This window comes from Mandrillus leucophaeus, unplaced genomic scaffold, assembly GCF_000951045.1.
Source record: "Mandrillus leucophaeus isolate KB7577 unplaced genomic scaffold, Mleu.le_1.0 Scaffold650, whole genome shotgun sequence".
Classification (NCBI taxonomy): domain Eukaryota; kingdom Metazoa; phylum Chordata; class Mammalia; order Primates; family Cercopithecidae; genus Mandrillus; species Mandrillus leucophaeus.
This window is the reverse complement of record NW_012107031.1, coordinates 375,948-395,049: the sequence shown is the minus strand read 5'-3', so window position 1 is coordinate 395,049 and position 19,102 is coordinate 375,948. Positions and strand designations below refer to the sequence as shown.

At 44.7% G+C, this 19,102-nt stretch overlaps 1 protein-coding gene and 1 long non-coding RNA gene across 2 annotated transcripts in view; one reads left to right on the top strand and one right to left on the bottom strand.

Annotated features, from left to right (window-relative positions):
* LOC105554610 overlaps positions 1-10,818 on the top strand; it is a 16,222-nt gene extending 5,404 nt beyond the window's left edge. The window contains exons 3-4 of the long non-coding RNA XR_001008353.1: positions 9,175-9,305; positions 10,089-10,818. This is a non-coding gene — a long non-coding RNA (uncharacterized LOC105554610). The remainder of the gene's footprint in view (positions 1-9,174; positions 9,306-10,088) is intronic.
* Positions 1-19,102, bottom strand: part of FER1L6 (fer-1-like family member 6) — a 195,362-nt gene that overhangs the window by 66,262 nt on the left and 109,998 nt on the right. The window contains exons 21-23 of the mRNA XM_012001151.1: positions 16,518-16,642; positions 10,985-11,119; positions 7,169-7,318 (exon numbers count right to left, since the gene is read on the bottom strand). Coding sequence (XP_011856541.1) covers positions 7,169-7,318; positions 10,985-11,119; positions 16,518-16,642 — 410 coding nt within the window. The remainder of the gene's footprint in view (positions 1-7,168; positions 7,319-10,984; positions 11,120-16,517; positions 16,643-19,102) is intronic.

The following is a 19,102-nucleotide window of genomic DNA, read 5'->3' as shown; positions in this document are numbered from 1 at the left end:
ATAACCAACCTCTCAAAAGAGAAAGCACAGCCCAAACAATGGAATAATATCTTCAGCTTGCTGAAAGAAAATTGTTTCCAACCCAGGCAAACAAAACAAAACAAAACAAAACAAAACAAAAAAAACCTAAGAGGAAATTTAACGAGCCTAACATCAAACAGTGAGATTATGGCAAAGCCAGAACCACCAGAAGAGGTAAGTGTGAGCTCCGGGATAAAGTTGGTGAGTTGAGGAGATTGTCTGGAGGGCTTGAGCAGGGTCTCTACTGGAAGTTTGTTTGTTTGGTTTTCAATAGTCTTACTCTGTCACCCAGGCTGGAGTGCAGTGGTGCGATCCCGGCTCACTGCAACTTCTGCCTCCCGGGTTCAAGCAATTCTCCTGCCTCAGCCTCCTGAGTAGCTGGGATTACAATAGCATGCCAACATGCCCAGCTAATTTTGTATTTTTAGTAGAGACGGGGTATCACCATGTTAGCCAGGCTGGTCTTAAACTCCTGACCTCAGGTGATCCACCCGTCTCTGCCTCCCAAAGCGCTGAGATTACAGGTGTGAGCCACTGCACCTGGCCTGGAAGTTCTTAATATTATGTAAGGATCATCAAGCTTTCCCTCCTTGACCCTTCACTAAGCCTATTTTAGGGTGGATGCCTTCTGCAAAGTCTTTATTAGCAGGTCAATAATCAGTTAATAACACTTTACCTTTAAAACAGGGAGAAAGCTCACACAGAGATGCTCTCTGAAGCTATTTAAATCATTTAACTCAGACCTCTAATGAGAAGACTTAATGAGTGCCAAGCATCAGAGAAGAATATCTCATTTTTTAAGCCAATAGAACTTAGGTTAAATCTATACCACATAGACAAAGAAGATTAAAAACAAATGAAAAAATTCGAGAACATTCACATGATGGTAAGAGAAAGAGTCCTAGAAAGTTGAATGAAAAGGAAGAATGGATTCTAAGCAGCAGAGTTAACACATAAATCCACGGAGGCTGCACACGGCACAACTGTAGGGGGTGCCAGCCACATTGACCAAATAGCAGTGGCCCCTTCTGGGGGGCTGTAGTGCACTACCCCTCTAGGAAGGCTGAGATATTTCTAGGAATTGGGAAGTGTGTTGGGCAGAATAATGACTCCCCAAAGATGTTCATATCTTAATCCTCAGAACCTATAAATACGTTACCTTAAATGGCAAAAAGGAATGTGGCACGTGTGATTAAATTAAGGATCTTGGGATGAGTAGTTTATCCTGGATTATCTGGGTGGGCCCTATGTATCCTTGAGGGTCCTTACGAGACAGCAGCAGGAGAGCCAGAGTAGGAAGAGATGTGGTAATGGAAGTAGACAGGAGGTTCTGGGGAGAAATAGACAATGAGAGAGAGAGACTTGAAGAAGCTATCTGGCTGGCTTGAAGGTAAAGGAAGGGCCACCAGCCAAGGAATGCAGGCCATTCCCAGAAACCAGAATAGACAAGGAAACAGATTTCCCCCTAGAGCCTCCAGAAGGAACACGGACCTGCTGATGCCCCGATAAGGGACCCTTTCCAACATCTGACCTGAAGAACTGTAAGATAATAAATTGGGTTGTCTTAAGCCACCACGTCGGTGGTCATTTGTTAGAGCAGCAATAGGAAACCAACACAGGAAGCAAAACATTCTAAGAAAGGGAGGTGGACTTTCCAGAAGGAGAATATTCAAGCAGCAGAGGAGAGGAAAACTGTAATAGGAGAGGGCTCTGAAAACAAGAGAAACATTATAAAAGTAGAGGAAACAAGTGTTCTAAGTATGGAGTATGGAAAAGAAGGCCAAAGTGTGAATAACAACAGACAGTTCTAAGATTGCAAAAGGGGACACTGCTGTGAGGGGCCTGGGGAATGGCCCGACAGTTGAAATCCGGCTCATACACAGAATTCCATGAATGTTTGTTCATCGAAGGAGTAAATACATGCATTTTTGGTTTTTTTCGAGAGAGGGTCTTGCTTTGTCACCCAGGCTGGAGTGCAGTAGCATGATCATAGTTCCTGCAGCCTCCACCACCATGCCCAGCTAATTTTTTATTTTCTGTACAGATGGGGTCTCGCCATATTGCCCAGGCTGGTCTTAAACTCCTGGGCTCAAACAATCCTCCTGCCTCAGCTTCCTAAAATGCTGGGATTACAGGCGTGAACCACCAGGCACAGATAAAATATTTTACTATGAGTCTATGATGTGTAAAATATTGTAGGCTTTTCTGTGTAATGTGGAGTAAACCTCACATGTCAAATCTCATCAGCTGATCCAAAAGACTCTACCTTTAAAATATATACAGAGCCCACCTCTCTTCCTTTCCATGGCTACATTGATTCAAGGCGCCTTTATCTCCAATCTGAGTAACTTCAAGAGTCCCCCAATGGGCCTTTCTGCTTCTCTCCTTGCCACTTCAGAATACACTGGATCCAGTATCTTCGCGTTGCAACCTAAGTCACTGTGCCGAGAGTCCTCTCTTGGCTTCCCATCTCTCCCAGAATAAAAGCCAAAGTGCTTACCAGGCCCCATGTGATCTTTTCCCACTGGCCTCATCTCCTTCCCGCTTCCTATCATTTGTCCACTCCAGCCACATTGACCTCCTTGAGCATGCTGGGCATAGTGAGGCTTCAGGGTCTGGAATTCGCTCTTCCCTCCGCATCTAAAGGCTCTATGCCCAGTTAGCTGCATGGTTGCCCAGTTAACCATGCAGCTAAAATGTGAGGCTAGAAAAGTAGTCTGAGGACAAATTTCAGGACAGCTTAACAGCCAGGCTACAGAAATGTGACAGTCTCCTATGGGGCAGATTTCCTCTTCAGGGAATATTAACACTTACCATGAAAAAATGTTCTGTGGTCAAATACATTTGGGAAATACCAAGTTTTGAAAAAGAAGTTAAAAAAAGTTCTTTGCCGCAGGACTTCTCAGTTTCTTTGCCATGGTAACTGGCATTTCAGATCCCCAAGAGAGACGTGATATAAAGCATTTCTCAAGCTTTCTTTTCACTGTATTTGGAGGGAGGGAGTGATGTTCCAAAAAAAAACCAGATTTTGAGAAATGTTCCTGGTGGTATGAAGTAAGAGCTGCTGAAGATTTCTGGAGAGAAGGGTGGTAACACCAGCTAGTGTTCGGGAAGGAAGGTGGAGGATGGAGTGAACAGGAAAAGTAAAGGAGGCCAGTAGCCGAGCAAGGAGGCCAGTGTAACATTCAGATGAGAACTAAAAGAACCCATGGGAACAGGGGATGGGAACCATTCAAGGAACAATCTACGGGGTGGCCCTGGCTATGGATAAAGACGTGATGTGAAGAATTAAGGCTTACTGAATTTTCAAGCTGGAGTGTCTGGGAGAACAATGGGGCTATGAGTCAGGATTGGGAGGACAGGGGGCGGCTCACTTGGATAGAGGAAGGAAATAAAAATAATGAATTCAGTCTGGTGCATAGGAGAACAAAGCTATTACATCCTTCATGTGTTTTTGAGACGGGATCTCTTGCTCTCCTGCCCAGGCTGGAATGCAGTGGTGTGATCGTGATCATGATCTCACTGCAGCCTCGACCTCCCAGGCTTAAGTAATCCTCCCGCCTCCACCTCCCGAGTAGCTGGGACTACAAACATGTGCCATCGCACCCAGCTGAATTTTTATGTTTTGTAGAGATGGGGGTCCCACTATGTTGCTGAGGCTAGTCTTGAATTCCTGGGCTCAAGTGATCCTCCCCGCCTCTAAATCCTTCTGAGCAAGGGCAGTTTCAGTAATGGAGATAGAGAAACTGATGCGAGACATCCACAAGTGAAAACTGAGAACAGCTGGTAACAAATGAAGGCCTTTTCCAGCCCCTGTCTTCTCAAGGTGTGTGAGATCCACATGCTAAGACAGTCATGCTGGTGATTAAAATAGTTTTTGAACAAGCAATCAAATGAGAAGAAGTCCTAATGAAATCCTAATGAATTGTATCTCAGGCTACTTACCTCTGACAGTGCTTACTTTATTAAGTCGGCTGTTAGGAAGCAGCAGGGTCTCTCACCAGTGCACCCAGCTCAGGGCTGAGGGAGGGAGGATGAGAGGTGGGGCTACAGAACCCAGACAGCTGAGCCCACAGACAGCATTTGGGAATCCACTAGTCCAGCCTTCATTGGCAGATGCAGGGTCTCAGACCCAGAGCACTTATTAGGACAGCATTGTGTAGTGAAAAGAGAGTTGACTAACTCCAATTCAGTTAGCATTGAGCCTCAGCTTTCTCACATGCAGAATGGGAGTGCTGGACTAGATCTCATTTTCCCAAATCAGCCATTCCACGACCACCTTTACCACTTGTACATCCCACAACCATTTTTTTATTAGACACTTTTAGTTTTAAAAGGGAAACTTCTTCTTGCAAGCGAAAACAAGTACTACTTGACAGAAATGGAAAGTCACTTTAAAAAGAAAACCAATGAAACAAAATAATATTGGAATATGCAATGTGAAGCCTTTTTTTTTTTTTTTTTTTTTTTTTTTTTTTTTTTGAGACAAAGTCTCACTCTGTTACCCAGGCTGGAGTGCAGTGGCATGATCTTGGCTTACAGCAACCTCTGCCTCCTGGGTTCAAGCAATTCTGGTGCCTCAGCCTCCAGAGTAGCTGGGACTACAGACATGCACCACCACGCCTGGCTACTTTTTGTATTTTTAGTAGAGATGGGGTTTCTCCATGTTGGTCAGGCTGTCTCCAACTCTCGACTTCAGGTGATCTGCCCTCCTCGGCCTCCCAAAGTGCTGGGATTACAGGTGTGAGCGACGGCGCCTGGCCAATGGGAAGCATTTCTTAAACTTTATCTTTACTGTATTTGGAGGGACTGGTGTTCCAAGAGGCAGAGTTTGGAAAATGTTCCCATAGGTGTCACTGATCTCTTTGTGCCTGGAACCTATGCTATCTCTTATTAAAAAGGGAGGTTTCAAGTTGAGAGATATTCGAGACAGATGAACATCAAAAGTGGCTTTCTTCTAGAAGTACTTAGAAGGATAAAACATGGCAAAGCTCCCTGCATATCAATCCAACACTATTTAATGCTGATTTTAACCTAAAATCACTCATGACAGTTTAAAGTCACCAGGATTCTCACTTAAGACTGGACCAACAGTTTTGAAGATTACGTTCAGTTCTGATAGTCCATTTTACTGTGCAACACACATCTATTTGACTAGATCTGGTTCTATTAGAATCCCATTTGGTTTTAAGATTTGTAAGACAAAGATTTTTCTAGTCCTATCCTCCTAGGCTGCAGTCATTATGGAACTGGAGCCAATGCTTGAATTCGTGCTAATCGATTCCCCCAAGAACTCTCACCCAGCCTCAGCTCCCCTAACAGAGAGCTCACTCTTTCTCCGAGGCAGCCATTCCATCCTCAAAAAGTTCTCCCTTACATGGAGCAAAAACTAGACCACACTCAAAGTCTTTGATAAGATGAGCTTAAGAACTCACCACTGCAGCCGTGTGCAACCCCCAAGGCTATAGACCTGGGCAGGGTCTGGGTTTGAATACAAGTGTGTCTAACCCCAAAGCTGCTCCCTTCCTCATTAGGCTCCCCAGAATCCCCAGCTCTGGTGGGACTCTCTGGATTCTAGACTCTCACCTGCCATATTGAGCAAGTAATTACCTTTCTAGCCAGCTCAGTTCCTTTACCTGAAATACATGGTAGAATTAGACATCTTGCTTTTATATTCTAAGGCATCATTATCATCTTAAATAGCTGTTTGTGGAGTGTTTATTCCATGCCAGGACCTTTAGATAGACTGACTATAATCCCCATTTTGCAGGTGAAACCCAGATTAAGTAGCTCACGCAAGGCCACACACTAATAAGTGGTGAAACTGAGATTTCTGCTGTGGAATCTAGCTCTAGCACCTTCATTCTTAACTCATTCTCTTTGTGTTAGGAACCCTTGCCTTCTGGTTTCTCAACTGAGTTTTGACTTTATTTGATGTTTTTTGTTTTTGTTTTTAAATTGGGATATCTGGAAACCAGGCTTACCTATATAGACATTGTTATGGACTGAATGTGACTCTCCAAATTTCATATGATAAAATACCAATCCCAGTGTGATGCATTTGGAAGTGGGGCCTTTGGGAAGTAATGAGGTCATGAGGGCAGGACGCTCATGAGTGGGATTAATGCCCTGATAAGAGACACAAGAGAGATAACTTCTCTCTCTCGGTCAGATGAAGATACTAGTCATGCCAGGTCTGCTGACACCTTGATCTTGGACTTCCCAGTCCAAGCCTCCAGAACTGTGAGAAATAAACATTTATTGTTTAACCTACCCAGGCTATAGAATTCTATTATATAATAGCAGCCTAAGACAGAGGTGTTGATCTGACTAAAAGGTAAAGTACCACCAGGCACCTCCTGGTGCCTCAGTGAGTGGGAAGTCAAGGGGAGAAATCTCTGATCCAGGCCCCTCAGCCTGCTCACTTCTTTTCCAGGTTCTCTCCACATCCTGTGTATTCCTCTCCTGGACTGCTGGACTTCAGGGACTCAGCTTCTCTTCCCAATATCTGCCTCTGCTTTCTGAAAAAGTCTTCCCAGACACACGTTCATAAATCCCCCTAGGTCTTAGTGGGAAGGACTAAGAGTTGTCTTTGCAAAACCGTACAGTGTAAGGAGCAAAAGTCCTTAAAGGTCTAAGGTCAACTCTCAGTTCAACCACCAATCCAGCTGTGTGATAAGTCAGTCAATCACCTAAATTCTAAATTTACTGTCTATAAAATGGGAATCACAACACCTACCTCAGCAGGACTGAGGGAGCTCTAGTGTGATGAAAGGTATATGAGACAACAATCACCACACCGGACACGTGGTAAGTGCCCACATATGTTTGCTTCCTCTCTGTTTTGTATCCTTTTATGGCCTGCATGGAGCTCAGGAACTGGCACAGAAGGCTGCTCAAGCAACGTTGGCCAAACTCACAAGAATCTTTCATCCTGAGCTTCTGACTTACAAGCTCAGGGGATCTAGGAATAGTCCAAGTCTCCTGAGTTCTTAAGTGCACCTCTCAGGTCCCCAGGACACACATTCAGATATGGGATTGCAGCGAGGGATCAGGCACAGCTTCACTCAAGTGGCACTTGTGGTGAGGCCACTTCTCTGTCCAGGTAGACCTGATAGATATTTGGTGCCACATCTGGTTCACTCACCTGCAGCAGTTCAAATACAGCAAGGAGATCCCCTCCGGAGAGATTCCCACAAAAGATGGGGTGATAGCATAACCTGGGGGGCTCATAGTCCTGGTCAGCCAGCTTCACAACGGGAGCAGCCACTGTGGCACCCAAATATTCTGGCTTCCCCTAAAGAAGAAAAGAAATGAGTTTTTATTTCCTGACCATTAATTACCTGGTTCTGATTCACATCAATAGTTTTACAAATAACCTCCACAAAACCGTCAGCATCCATGTCTCACTCTCTTCTCCTGCCAAGCTCCTCTTGCCCATTTCTATAGGCCTGGGAGGCAGTGGGTTCCACTCACGCTCCTAAAAGGGTCATCTTTGCTGGGCGCAGTAGCTCACGCCTGTAATCGCAGCACTTTAGGAGGCCGAGACGGGCGTATCACAAGGTCAAGAGATCAAGACCATCCTGGCCAACATGGTGAAACCCCATCTCTACTAAAAATACAAAAATTAACTGGGCGTGGTAGCACACACCTGTAGTCTCAGCTACTCAGGAGGCTGAGGCAAGAGAATCGCTTAAACCCAGGATGTGGAGGTTGCAGTAAGCCGAGATTGCATCACTGCCCTTCAGTCTGGCGACAGAGAGAGACGTCTCAAAAAAAAAAAAAAAAAAAAAAGGGTGATGGGGGGCAGTTATCCCAGGGGCTTTCTGGCCCAAAGCTATCTTAGGGGCTATCTCTCTCCTCATATATTGAGCTCAGTAGGAAATAGTTAAAATAATTATCCAGGGAAGACTGGAAGGGGAAAAGGAAAAATCAGGTAGCAGCCAACATTCCAAAGGATCTCCAGGACAGGGCATCACTGTGGTTGGGAGCACAAGCTTTGGAGCCAGTTTGAGTTCTCACATCTGCCACTTTCTAGCTTTATGCCCTTGGGCCAGTTACTCAACCTCTGAGAGCCTCATGCCTAAAAAAGAGTTAAAAACAATACCTTTCCGTAGGATCATGAGGACTAAAGGAATGTTGTATAGGCTTTGCATAGTGACTGGCATACAAGTGCCCACACCTAGTAATGATGAAGATGATCGATATGCTTAAGTGATGGGGGAGTCCTGCCCTATTTTACTTGGTAGTAGAAAAGGATATTAAACTATTTTTGTATGTATGTATGTAGGCCGTATGTTTCTATAAGAACTACGCAATGTGATGGCTCTGCTTCCTGCCTCTTTTGCAAGCCTGTGTGCACATCCCCCCTGAGGCAGCATGGGGCTGGCACAGTCATTCTGCTGTGCTATTTCTCTCAAGAACTGCTAGAATATAAGCTCCCTGTGGGCAGAGTTGCCTGCACTATCCACTGCTGTGTCCTCTGGCATGGGGCAGATACTCAATGCATGTTGGTTGAGTGAAAGCTGTTGGATAAATGACCTCTGCCATCCAACACCAGTGCCCTTGCTCTTTTTGGCCGAGGCTGGGTTTTAGCAGTCACACTGCTTCATTGTCTCTGGACTCCTGAAGTAACATGTGCAACCCCAGCGGTAGAAGGAAACTGGGTTGAGGTGGAAACAAGGCTTTTTGTTCAACCACACTTGAAAACAAAGCTGCCCGCTGGTGTCGACTCGTGGAGACAGATCTGTTTTGGGGATGGGTGGAGTTAGGGCAGCTGGCTAGGAAATGAGTGATCTGCCTAACGATTTGTTCATTAACCCAGCTGGGATTGGTTAGTTCAAACTAGCCCTGGAAACAAAGGAGTAAACATATCCCAAGCAACCAATTTTCCAAATATAAACTCATTTATTCCAGAACCAGCAGACTCTTATGAGGACACAAGCCACTGGGAAATGAGGTAAGGTTCTAGACTGGAAGCATAGTTCGAGCAGATTCTGATTCCATTAATCTGAGCATCACCGTAGTTTGGGCCCTGTTTAGCTGCAGCGCACAAGGGTGAACAAAAGTTTTTGCGTGTCTATATGCATTTCTCTGGGGGCAAAGAGCATATTTTCATATCCCTTTCTCTCCCACATTTTCTTTTCCCTTTAGAGTCAATAATGTCGCTGAATTTCTCTGTAAAGGGCTTGGCTTAGGGTTGGGCCAGGAAATTGTGGAATAGAGATCTGGAAGGGAAATGGAAAGCAATGGGGCAGCCAAGGGAAACACAGCCAGCCCAGCAGGTTAGTGTAACAGGACTATAGCCTACATACATACATACAGAAATATTTTAATATCCCCTTTTACTACCAAGAAAAATACGGCAGGACTCCCCCATCACTTAAACATATCGATCATCTTCATCATTACTATGTATCGGCACTTGTATGCCAGTCACTATGCAAAGCCTATACAACATTCCTTTAGTCCTCATGATCCTATGGAAAGGTATTCTTTTTAACTCTTTTTTAGGCATGAGGCTCTCAGAGGTTGAGCAGCTGACCCAAAGGCATAGAGCTAGAAAGTAGCAGATGTGAGAACTCAAACTGAAGGCTGCCTGGCTCCAAAGTTTGTGCTCCCAACCACAATGGTGCCCTGCCCTGCAGATCCTTTGGAATGTTTGCTGTCATCTGATTTTTCCTAGTAGAGCGTTCAAAGACACTCTACTGCTATTATTGTTTTCTGCATAGAAAATAAGCACTAACAATTGAAAGCATGTTGTTAGGAACAAAACTGAAAAGGTAGTTATTTTGTGGTCTTCCCTACAGAGCATCTATACTACATGCTAAATAGTAGAAATCCTCTTCCATAAATATACACATCTATCTCCAACTTATAGATAGGGGAACGGGGCCCAGAGGGAGGGAGTGGCTTGAAGGACTAGAATGTGGTTGTATAGGGGAGAGACTGCTACACTAGCCTCCACCACCTGTACAGGCAAAAGTGGGCACAGGGGACCTGGTTCAGCCTCCAACCAGCTGTGACTTTAAATAAGGTATTTGAGCTTTCTTTGTTTCCTCCTGTAGGAAGCAAGATGGGAGTGTCATGGTCTCTAAGGTCTCTGCTCCCCTTCTGTGATGCTCACTTCTTGATTCCCTGCTGACCTTGGCCCAAAGACAGGGGCTGTCAGGAGTACTGCAAGGAGGTGGGGCAGCTTTAGGAAGGCTTCCTGGAACTGTTTTACTTCATATATTTGTGCTCCTGCAACCTCATGAGGAGATGGAGACATTAAATAAAGAAACAAATCCTTTCCTTTCATTTTAGACTTCCTAATTTAAGAAAAGAATATTTGTGTAAGTTAAAAAAAAAAATCCTCCAGTAAGCTTTTGACTCTATCCAAGGGTTCAGCACACAAACGTCTTTGGAGAACAAGAGGTTTGGTCCACATCATAAAAGAAAAGGGACAGAGATGGATGTGTTGTGTAGGGCGTAGAAGCAACAAGCGAGAGAGGAAGAAACACAGTTAGAAAGGCTAAGAAAATACCCATCCACTTCTTTTCAGCCAGGTGAGATCAGTAAAAACCTCCCGTTTCCAAAAGGTATGAACATTTTTATTAAACAGCAATAGGACCTGGAATTAGCTGGAGGCTGGGTACGGTTGCAGGTTGCTTTATACAAGTATCACTTTCCTGAAGAAGTGTGAAGTATCACAGTCCTGAGGAAGACTGACGTTCTGCAAACCAGACCCAATTTTAATTGCCATTTAAATGGAAATCAGTGAAAAACTCTTTTAGTAAAGCAAATGACCATCACCAATCTTTTTGGTTCTGTGAACTGTTTTCAGAGGTCAGGTTTGCCTTGAGGTAATCTAGTGTTCTCACCACTCACAGCGTCAGGACTTTATTTACTTTAAAATAAAGTGAGTTAGTTCAATGTGGCATTTTATGAGGTGTGGTCAACGCTGGCCCAGAGGGACACTCACCACGGCGTCGCTGTCATACAGCTCCACCACCACTAAGGGCGGGGAGTCTGCCAGCTCATTCACGTCTCCGTGCAGCACCAAATCATTGAACAGCAGCATCTGGTTCCAGGTAGGAGAGAGGGTCTGGGAGATTATCTGGAAGGAGGGACCAAAGAAAAGCAAAAGTTCATTCAGTTGAGTTGTAGGGGCTCTAAGGTTCATTCATCAAACACTTATACAGGGGAAAGAGAACACAACATCATTGTGATTGCTCATTCATTCAATATTCAAGTGACTGTGTAAACTGAGCAGCTACTATGCACTAAGCAGTGCTGGGGAACACAAAGACTCCCAACTGCAGAGGAGCTTATATTCTTAAGTTTCATGAGCAGAGCCTCGACAATGTTTAACACCCTCTTTGAGTCCATATTTTCAGCTCAGTTCTCACAGTAGTGCCAGTGAAAACACTAGCTACTTTTTTGAGCATTTATAGTGTGCTGGGCACTGAATTTCACATGCACTGTCTCATTCAACCCTCACAGTAATTCTGGGAGGTAAGTTCAGTTATTTACACACATTTTCCAGATCAGGAAACTGAGGCTCACTTGTCCAGAGCCAGCAAGTGGCAGAACTGAGATTCCACCTGGACCATCTGGCAGCAAAGCCCAGGCAGTCTGCTAACCTCATCCACTCTCGCCATGTAGATGCTAATATTATCTCCATTTTATGAATGAGAACACTGAGGATTGGAGAGATTCAGTGATTCTTGACTTAGCAGCAAATAAAATTTTGTCATCAAGTATCTTAAAGTTGGGTATTTGACCTAATATTCCGTATGTGGAATTCTACTGTTTTGTGGTTATTGACTGAATTAAATAGATCAAGGTTTTCAAAACCACCCTCACCATTTTGCATGACATCTTTCTTACACTGATAGTAGAAGTGGCTCACAGCCCCCGCCTAGGCCATTTAAGTGGTGCCCTCAGAATGGAGGGCATATTTGGTCTTGCATTTTCTTCTCTGATTGGATGTTTGGAAACCTGCCAATTTCACACAGCCGAAGACTGGAGTTGTTTGCAGGGCAAGTGAACTCTGCACCTGGGCAGAAGCTGTTCCATTAATGCAGGAGACTAGTCCTGGAAAGAGTTCAAAACCACATTTCTTTCTCTTTCAGGCAAATGAGTGATTTCATAGGTGAATGTATCACAGCAGCCACTGGGTCCAGGGGAAGTTTCTGAACTGTGCCTCTGTCTGTCACTGTTCAACCTAGGAGGAAAGTCTGGAGAGAGACCTGGCCTGGACTCCAAAACTCACAGCAAACTGTCATCTCAACATTTTACATCGAGTCATTTCTAGTCACAGCATTAAGTCATTTGCACTGGGGTCACAAAGGAATATTTTTATTGCTCTTCTTTATGTGGGTCATAAAAATATTGTGCATATTCATGATTTCTTTCTCTTCTTGCTTTTTCACTTTTATAGTATTTTATGTCTGAGACACAACAAGATTTTAAACATTTCAAAGAAAATCTAACTTTTCCAATAGGAAATGAATGGCTTCAACCAACTAATAACAGGAGTTAAGAAGCTGCACTGCAAAGTTACCCTGTGTCAGTGACATCACAAAGAACCATGTGTTTTATGTTGCTTTTCAAAATAGAAATGTGATCTGTCTTGTAGCATGCACTGGACAGTGTGATACCAAAGCAATTTATGATCTTCACAGCATCTTTCCTATAGAAATATTTTGGTATCTTCTTTGGCACTGGGCTGTAAATACCACTTGATAAGATTCCAGAGGTCAGAATTTGTTCATTCACTCATTCGTCATATAAATATAGGATTCAGGACCTACAACGTGCTAGGCACAGCATTAGACACTAACACAGCACTCTGTGCATAGCAGATGCTCAATAGCTATTTGCATGAATGAGTGTGTATTGACCTGTCCCTGGAGTTGCTCCCATGAGTAAAAGGACAGCATGACCACCTTCAGGAGGTACTAAAAGGTTCACCCAAACAAAAATCCATTCTCTACTTCTCTGCCAAGGTGTCTATGATTCACCTCATTTCTTAAGGGCTTTCTTAAAGAGTTATGCATTAGAACTGAATTAAATGACAATATCTGGAAGTTATGGTAGCACTTAGCTAACATTTTGATGAGGGAGCCAGCTATCATGGACAGAGTATAGCTTTAGAATCAGATAACTCTGGAGTGAAATTGTAGTTTCATTACCTACCCGATGTTGGACTTGGGCACATTGGAGATTAACCCTCCAAACCTTAGTTTTCCTCATGTAAATGGGGTTAGCACCTACCCTCCGGAGTTATGACCACTGTCCAAGAATAGTAAGTGCTTGGCACACATCGGGTGCTCAGTAATTGCTTGTTACCCATCCTACCTGATCCCAGCCCATATTCTTTTATAAATGAGTAAACATTTACTGAACGCCTGCTGCATGGCAGCCTTGGTGCACTGGGGTAAGAGACCATCCATGTCCTCAGGACTAAGCCCCAATCTGGTTGTTGGAAATAGCAGTTTCCATTCTCTACCCTCTAAGATTTCCTCCCCTCCTCCTCTAATGCTCCCTCTTAGCCACTTAGTCCGTTTCCCTCTTTCATCCCAGAAGCCTTGCTCTGCGGGAGCTTTCTCTCTTTCCCTTTGTATTTCAGTCGCAGGATTTCTATGTCCCATGTCCCCAGTGATGTTGGGAATGACTGGATTCCCCTCTTTGAAATATTTCATTCCACTAAGTCACTGTATAAAGCATTGGTTTTCAGGAGCAGCCTTCAGAGGCTTTTTCCCCCTGAGCCCCCTGTGGTCAGGTGAGTGCTACCAGCTGAACAGTGGCACTTGGCTGTGACTGCAGGGGCCCAGCTTCAGCCTTCCTCATCATTAAAAATACATAAAGGGGGCATGTCACCTACAGACAAGTCCCTCTGTGTTAGCGCAGAAGTGAAACAGGAGAGGGAAATTGGTACCCTTTCTTACCAAAATGGAAGTGGAGTGGTTAAGCAAAGTGACTTTGGTTAAGCAAAGTGACCTGGGTTTCCATCTTGGCTCCACCATCTTCTAGCTATATCGTTTCCAAGCCTTACCTTCCTCATCTGTAGAATGAAGACACTACTAACATCCAGCTGTGGGCTGCAGTGAGATGTAGCAAACAATGCATATAAAATGCTTAGCACTGCGCCCAGCACGTGGGGAGCTTTTAGTAAATAACAGCTATTATTATTAACAAAAATGAGGTATTTGGCTTAAAATTATGGAAACAAAGTCCAGAACTCAACAGAACCTATTTTCCCTTTCAAATAATTATTTGATAAACAAAAGTCATCTGTTCCTTTGAGATATGGATCTAAATCAAATGAAGGTGCTGTATGGAGATACAAAATACAAGGATAATTACACAGCAGACCAAGGATTTCATCTAAATCCTGTACTCCACTCAGGGCCCTGGAACTCCACAGTGTTGTAGCAGGTGGAGGGCTCCAGGGGTCCATCCTATGAGAATTCCCTTGCTGTTGGAAGGAAACCTCAATGACAATAACAACAAGCAGTCACACAGAAGCCTTAGTTTTAAGCAAGGTACTGTCCTGGGTGTTTTATCCTCTGGAAGGAATGTACAAGGTTATCATCCCTATTTCACAGATAAAGAAATTGAAGCACAAGGAGAGGTTTGTTTAAAGTCACACAAGTGATAAATGGAAGAGCGTGGATTTTGACCCAGGCAGTGCAGGTCCAGAATCTATACTCATCATCACCACGCTCCATACTAACTCTCAAAACATAGGAAAGAGAGAGTCATCTGTTATCATTTTTATGCTCAGTCACTGAATGAGGATGAAGTCATCTTCCTGCTGAGGTTTCTCCTGACTTCTCTCCCAGGTAGAACTAACCCTTTCTCTACTTGGCTCTTGTAGGACTCTGTACAACCCTGTACCCTGGGGCTTATCATAGTGCAGTGACTCATGTGTCATGAGGCCTGCATCCATGCCTGGATTGCATATTACACTGGAGCAGAGTCTGGTTCCTCTCATCCTCCAGAGCCCAGCATGTGACCTGGCAAAAAAGCCAGCACCTGACAGGCATTAGGTTCAATGAATGTGAGACTGGTTCACATCACGCTGTCAGTGTGCGAGTCATAAATCAAAATGCAATCTACTCTATCATCCAGGTCATGGGCTTTGCCCTAGAGAACAATGTTAGCCCTCTCAACATCAGCCAATGTCATGGCCAGCATTTATCAATCATTTTATAAACTTAACTATCTGCTTCTTCATGACAGTCCCATTTTAAGATGACAAACCTGAGGTTTAGTGAGTTGCGTTACTTGCCCAAAGACATGCAGGCAGAGAGGAGATGAGCTAGAAAGTAACCTTATGGCACTCTGTGTCTAACCCATGGTGCTTAACTCCCTGAGATGGGCAATTCTTTACTGAGCGTCCCTCTCTTCAAACCGCAAATCAGAGAACAGAATAAATTTTTAGAGAATAGAATCTAATGAGAAAAGCATCCTACTGGATTTTTGCTGATTAGGAATCCTTTTCTCATTTTAGTACTTGTTGTATAGGAAAGGGAGAAAGAGAGGAAACAGGCACAGACTGACACTATAGTTTGCATATTTGTCTTTTCCAAAACTCATGTTGAAATTTAATCCCTAATGTCATGGTATTGAGAGGTAGGGCCTTTAAGAGATGTTTGGGTCATGAAGGATCTGCCTTCACAAATGGATTAATCTATGGATCAATAGGTTGTCATGGGAGAGGAACTGGTAGCTTCAGAAGAAGAGGAAGAGAGGCCTGAGCGAGCATATTAGCATGCTCCGCCCCCTCACCATGTGATGCCCTGCGCTGCCTCGGAACCTGCAGGGTCCCACCAGCAAGAAGGCCCTCACCAGACACAGCTCCTCAACCTTGGACCTCCAGCCTCCATAACCGTAAAAAATAAATTCCTTTTCTTTAGAAACTACCCAGTTTCAGGTATTCTGTTATAAGCATGCTAAATGGATTAAGACAACCCATCTCCCTTAATACTCACAACATCCATTATGCAGTAGTATTCTCCAGAAGAGGGGGACTGTGAAGCATCGAGATGTTAAAAGCATGCAAAGCTCCCCAGCTGGTGAGTGCAAAGTCTAGAGCATCTTGACTACAAAACTGGCAAATGTTTCTCCCCACTGAGACCCCTCCATGATTGGATCATAAACCTCATGCACGTTGATCTGTGCTGTTTCCTCATTTGCTCCTTCCCCACTGCACATTGCCTTGTGCCTGGCACTTCAGCCTTCTCCTCCTCACTCCTCTTTTTCTCCCAGCCTTCCTTCACCTCAGGGACTTGCATTCTTTGCCCTAGGACAATGATCACAGTGAAACAATAGACCTTCCCCACGTAAGTCCTTGTGGGCACATATTCCCTTTTCAGTATGAAACATCTACACACCCAGAGATGCAGGTATTTGCAACATGTCCCCATTGTTTCTTTCCTGGGCTTTTCTGTGGGTCAGTTGCAGGCTGCAGGAAAGAAGCAGGCTGTCTTGGTTACCCCGGTTACCTTTGTTGTCTGGCAGTGAGAAAGGAACGTGACTTTGGCAAAAGGGTCTGAAAGTCCATTGCTGTCAGCCGCGATGAGGCTCCGGGCTTGGTACATGTGAGCTCTCAGCTGAAAAACATGCTGTTCTGTGGACAAATCATGGAAGGGGGCAGGTGTTAGTGGGCTTTTCAAGAACAGTGTGTACACATGTGTGTCTGCATGTGATGTCCATCTACGTATCCACAGACAGACAAAAGAAGACCACCAAAGACATCCACCCTCCTCTGAGACAAGAATGGAAGCTCTGAAGAAAGGGAAGAAGTGGTATTTACGGGGTACTTTGAACCCAGGCATCTTCACCAGGTTATGTGTCTTATTCTTCACTAAAACCCTGCGAAATAGCACGACCTCCATTTTATAGATGAGGAAAAATGGCACACAACAAGGTTAAAAGACTTTCTAAAGTTTGCACAATTAACCATGCCAGAGCCTAGATTTTATTTCTGATTCTAAAATCTTTTTCTCTTTCTAAAATACCACATTTTACTCTCTAGTAATTCTCCTGTTTATACAGGCATGAGTGTGTGCACATGTGTTCATGTGGGCACATGTGTGTGTGCAAGGGACTGCTCCACATAGTTTTCACTTCAACAAACACAACATATGTCTCAAGTCATCCATTCACTCATTTTCCATTCAGCCAGGGTCATTTTGAGCACCTACTGTGTACAGTTGTGATCTCTGAGGATTCCGTGGTAACTAAGAGAGTCCCTGCCCTTGGGGAGCTCCTGAGAGAAGGCAGAAGATAAGACAAGCACCCACATCACAGTGGCAGGGGGCCAGGGATAAGTGTTCTGTGAGAATGCTGGCAAGGGACAGGGGGATAAAAAGGCAGGAGTGAGCACACCCTGTGCCGGGATAGGAGGCAGAGAGAAGGCCTCAGGTTGGGGCAGCTCAGGGTTCAGTGGGGAAACCTCAAGTAACAGTTGAGTTCATCGCAGTCCTTGGTCCATGGTACTTTCTGATCACTGCCCCTTGCAGGGTGCCTCTTGGTTTTTATATTCACTTATCCCTTTTTACTTCTCTACGCACTCCCATTTCCCGCACTCTCCCAAAGCCACTGTGTTCAGCGTGTCTGTTTTTGTGCTGACTTGGGGAGTGGTATACAGAAACTCTTGTGCACTAATATGAATAACTCTACTTAGTTAAAGTAAGGGTACAAATACCCTGTGAATTCCCCCGCCCGCCACAATGCGATCCCTAGACTTACCTCACACAGGTCCATATGGGGACTTGTACATGGCTACGAACCCTTATTAGTGTGTCTTTATTTCCTTATTTGTAAAATGGAGGAAATAATAGTTCCTCATAGGGTTATTGAAGGGAACCAAAAGGCTGAGAATGGTGCCTGGCCCATGGGAAGAACTCTAAAAGTGGGGTGAAGATGCTGGAGTGCTGTTACTCTTGCTCACTGCAATGTGACCTGTGGGGAGCACCTAGAAGCAACCTGCATGTCCATCACTGTGGTAGTGCCCAGGAAAAATGTCAGGGAGTTTGGGAAAGCAGTTAGAGGCAATGGGTTAGAGGTACACTTGGCAAAATGGATGGAACTCACGAATCTAAGTGCTTATAAATGAGAAAAAAAAAAAGCATGAGATAGGAGACACAGTACTATTCATGTAAAATGAGAATATGTGCACACAAAGGAATCATTCATATTTGCCAAAGCACACTCGAAGAAAAAGGGGCAGACCATAGTGGAGGTGGTGCTGCCCTTAGAGCAGAGCCCCTAAAGGTTGGTAACATTTGAGAGGCAGGGATGGAGGTGCCAAGACACTGGAGCAGGATGAGTCAAGACAGGGGCAAAAACACCAGGCTACATGGAGCAAGAATGTAGTCCAGTTTGTCTACAGTCTAGGGACACAGACATCTGTAGTCATATCACGGAGGACCTATGAGGCTTGAACGAGGCAACAAGGAGCTCTTGAAAGTCTGTGCACAGGAGCTGGTGCTAGCAGAGCAAAGCTCCAGGACGATAAAACTGAGTCAAGCTAGCCATGGACAGAAGAGGTGTCCGGGAGGGAAACCAACAGGGAGACAACACTGCCCCCTCTAGGCCAGGAGTTTAAGAGCCAGAGCTTATGCACTGGTAGAGGGGATGGAAATGAGGGGGTGGGACAGATATGACAGTCCTGGGTGCTATAGGCCTTGAGCCCTGATTGGCATGGTGAGGAGGGACAGGAAGGGCAGGGGGTGCCAAAGACAACTCCTTACTATATTATCTTGAGGCTCACACATGTTTCTGTCCCTCCACCCTATGCCACTGTCTGGTTGCATGGGGACCAATACGGAACCTGAGAACATAGCAAACATATCAGACCCACTCTAATCCTGCAAAGGATTTGGAAACTTGAGCTCTGCACACCTCCAGTTAAGTCCGGTATTTGCAGTGGAAGTTCTCCACACTCTGTCAAGGCAGGGGGAACCAGAGAAGTGATTCCTTTGGACTCAATTCTAAGTCCTCCCTCTGTCCCCACTGCCACATACACCAATAAACCCTCACATGACAGGCTGGGCCCTGCTGGCAAGGGAGCCCCTTAAAATGG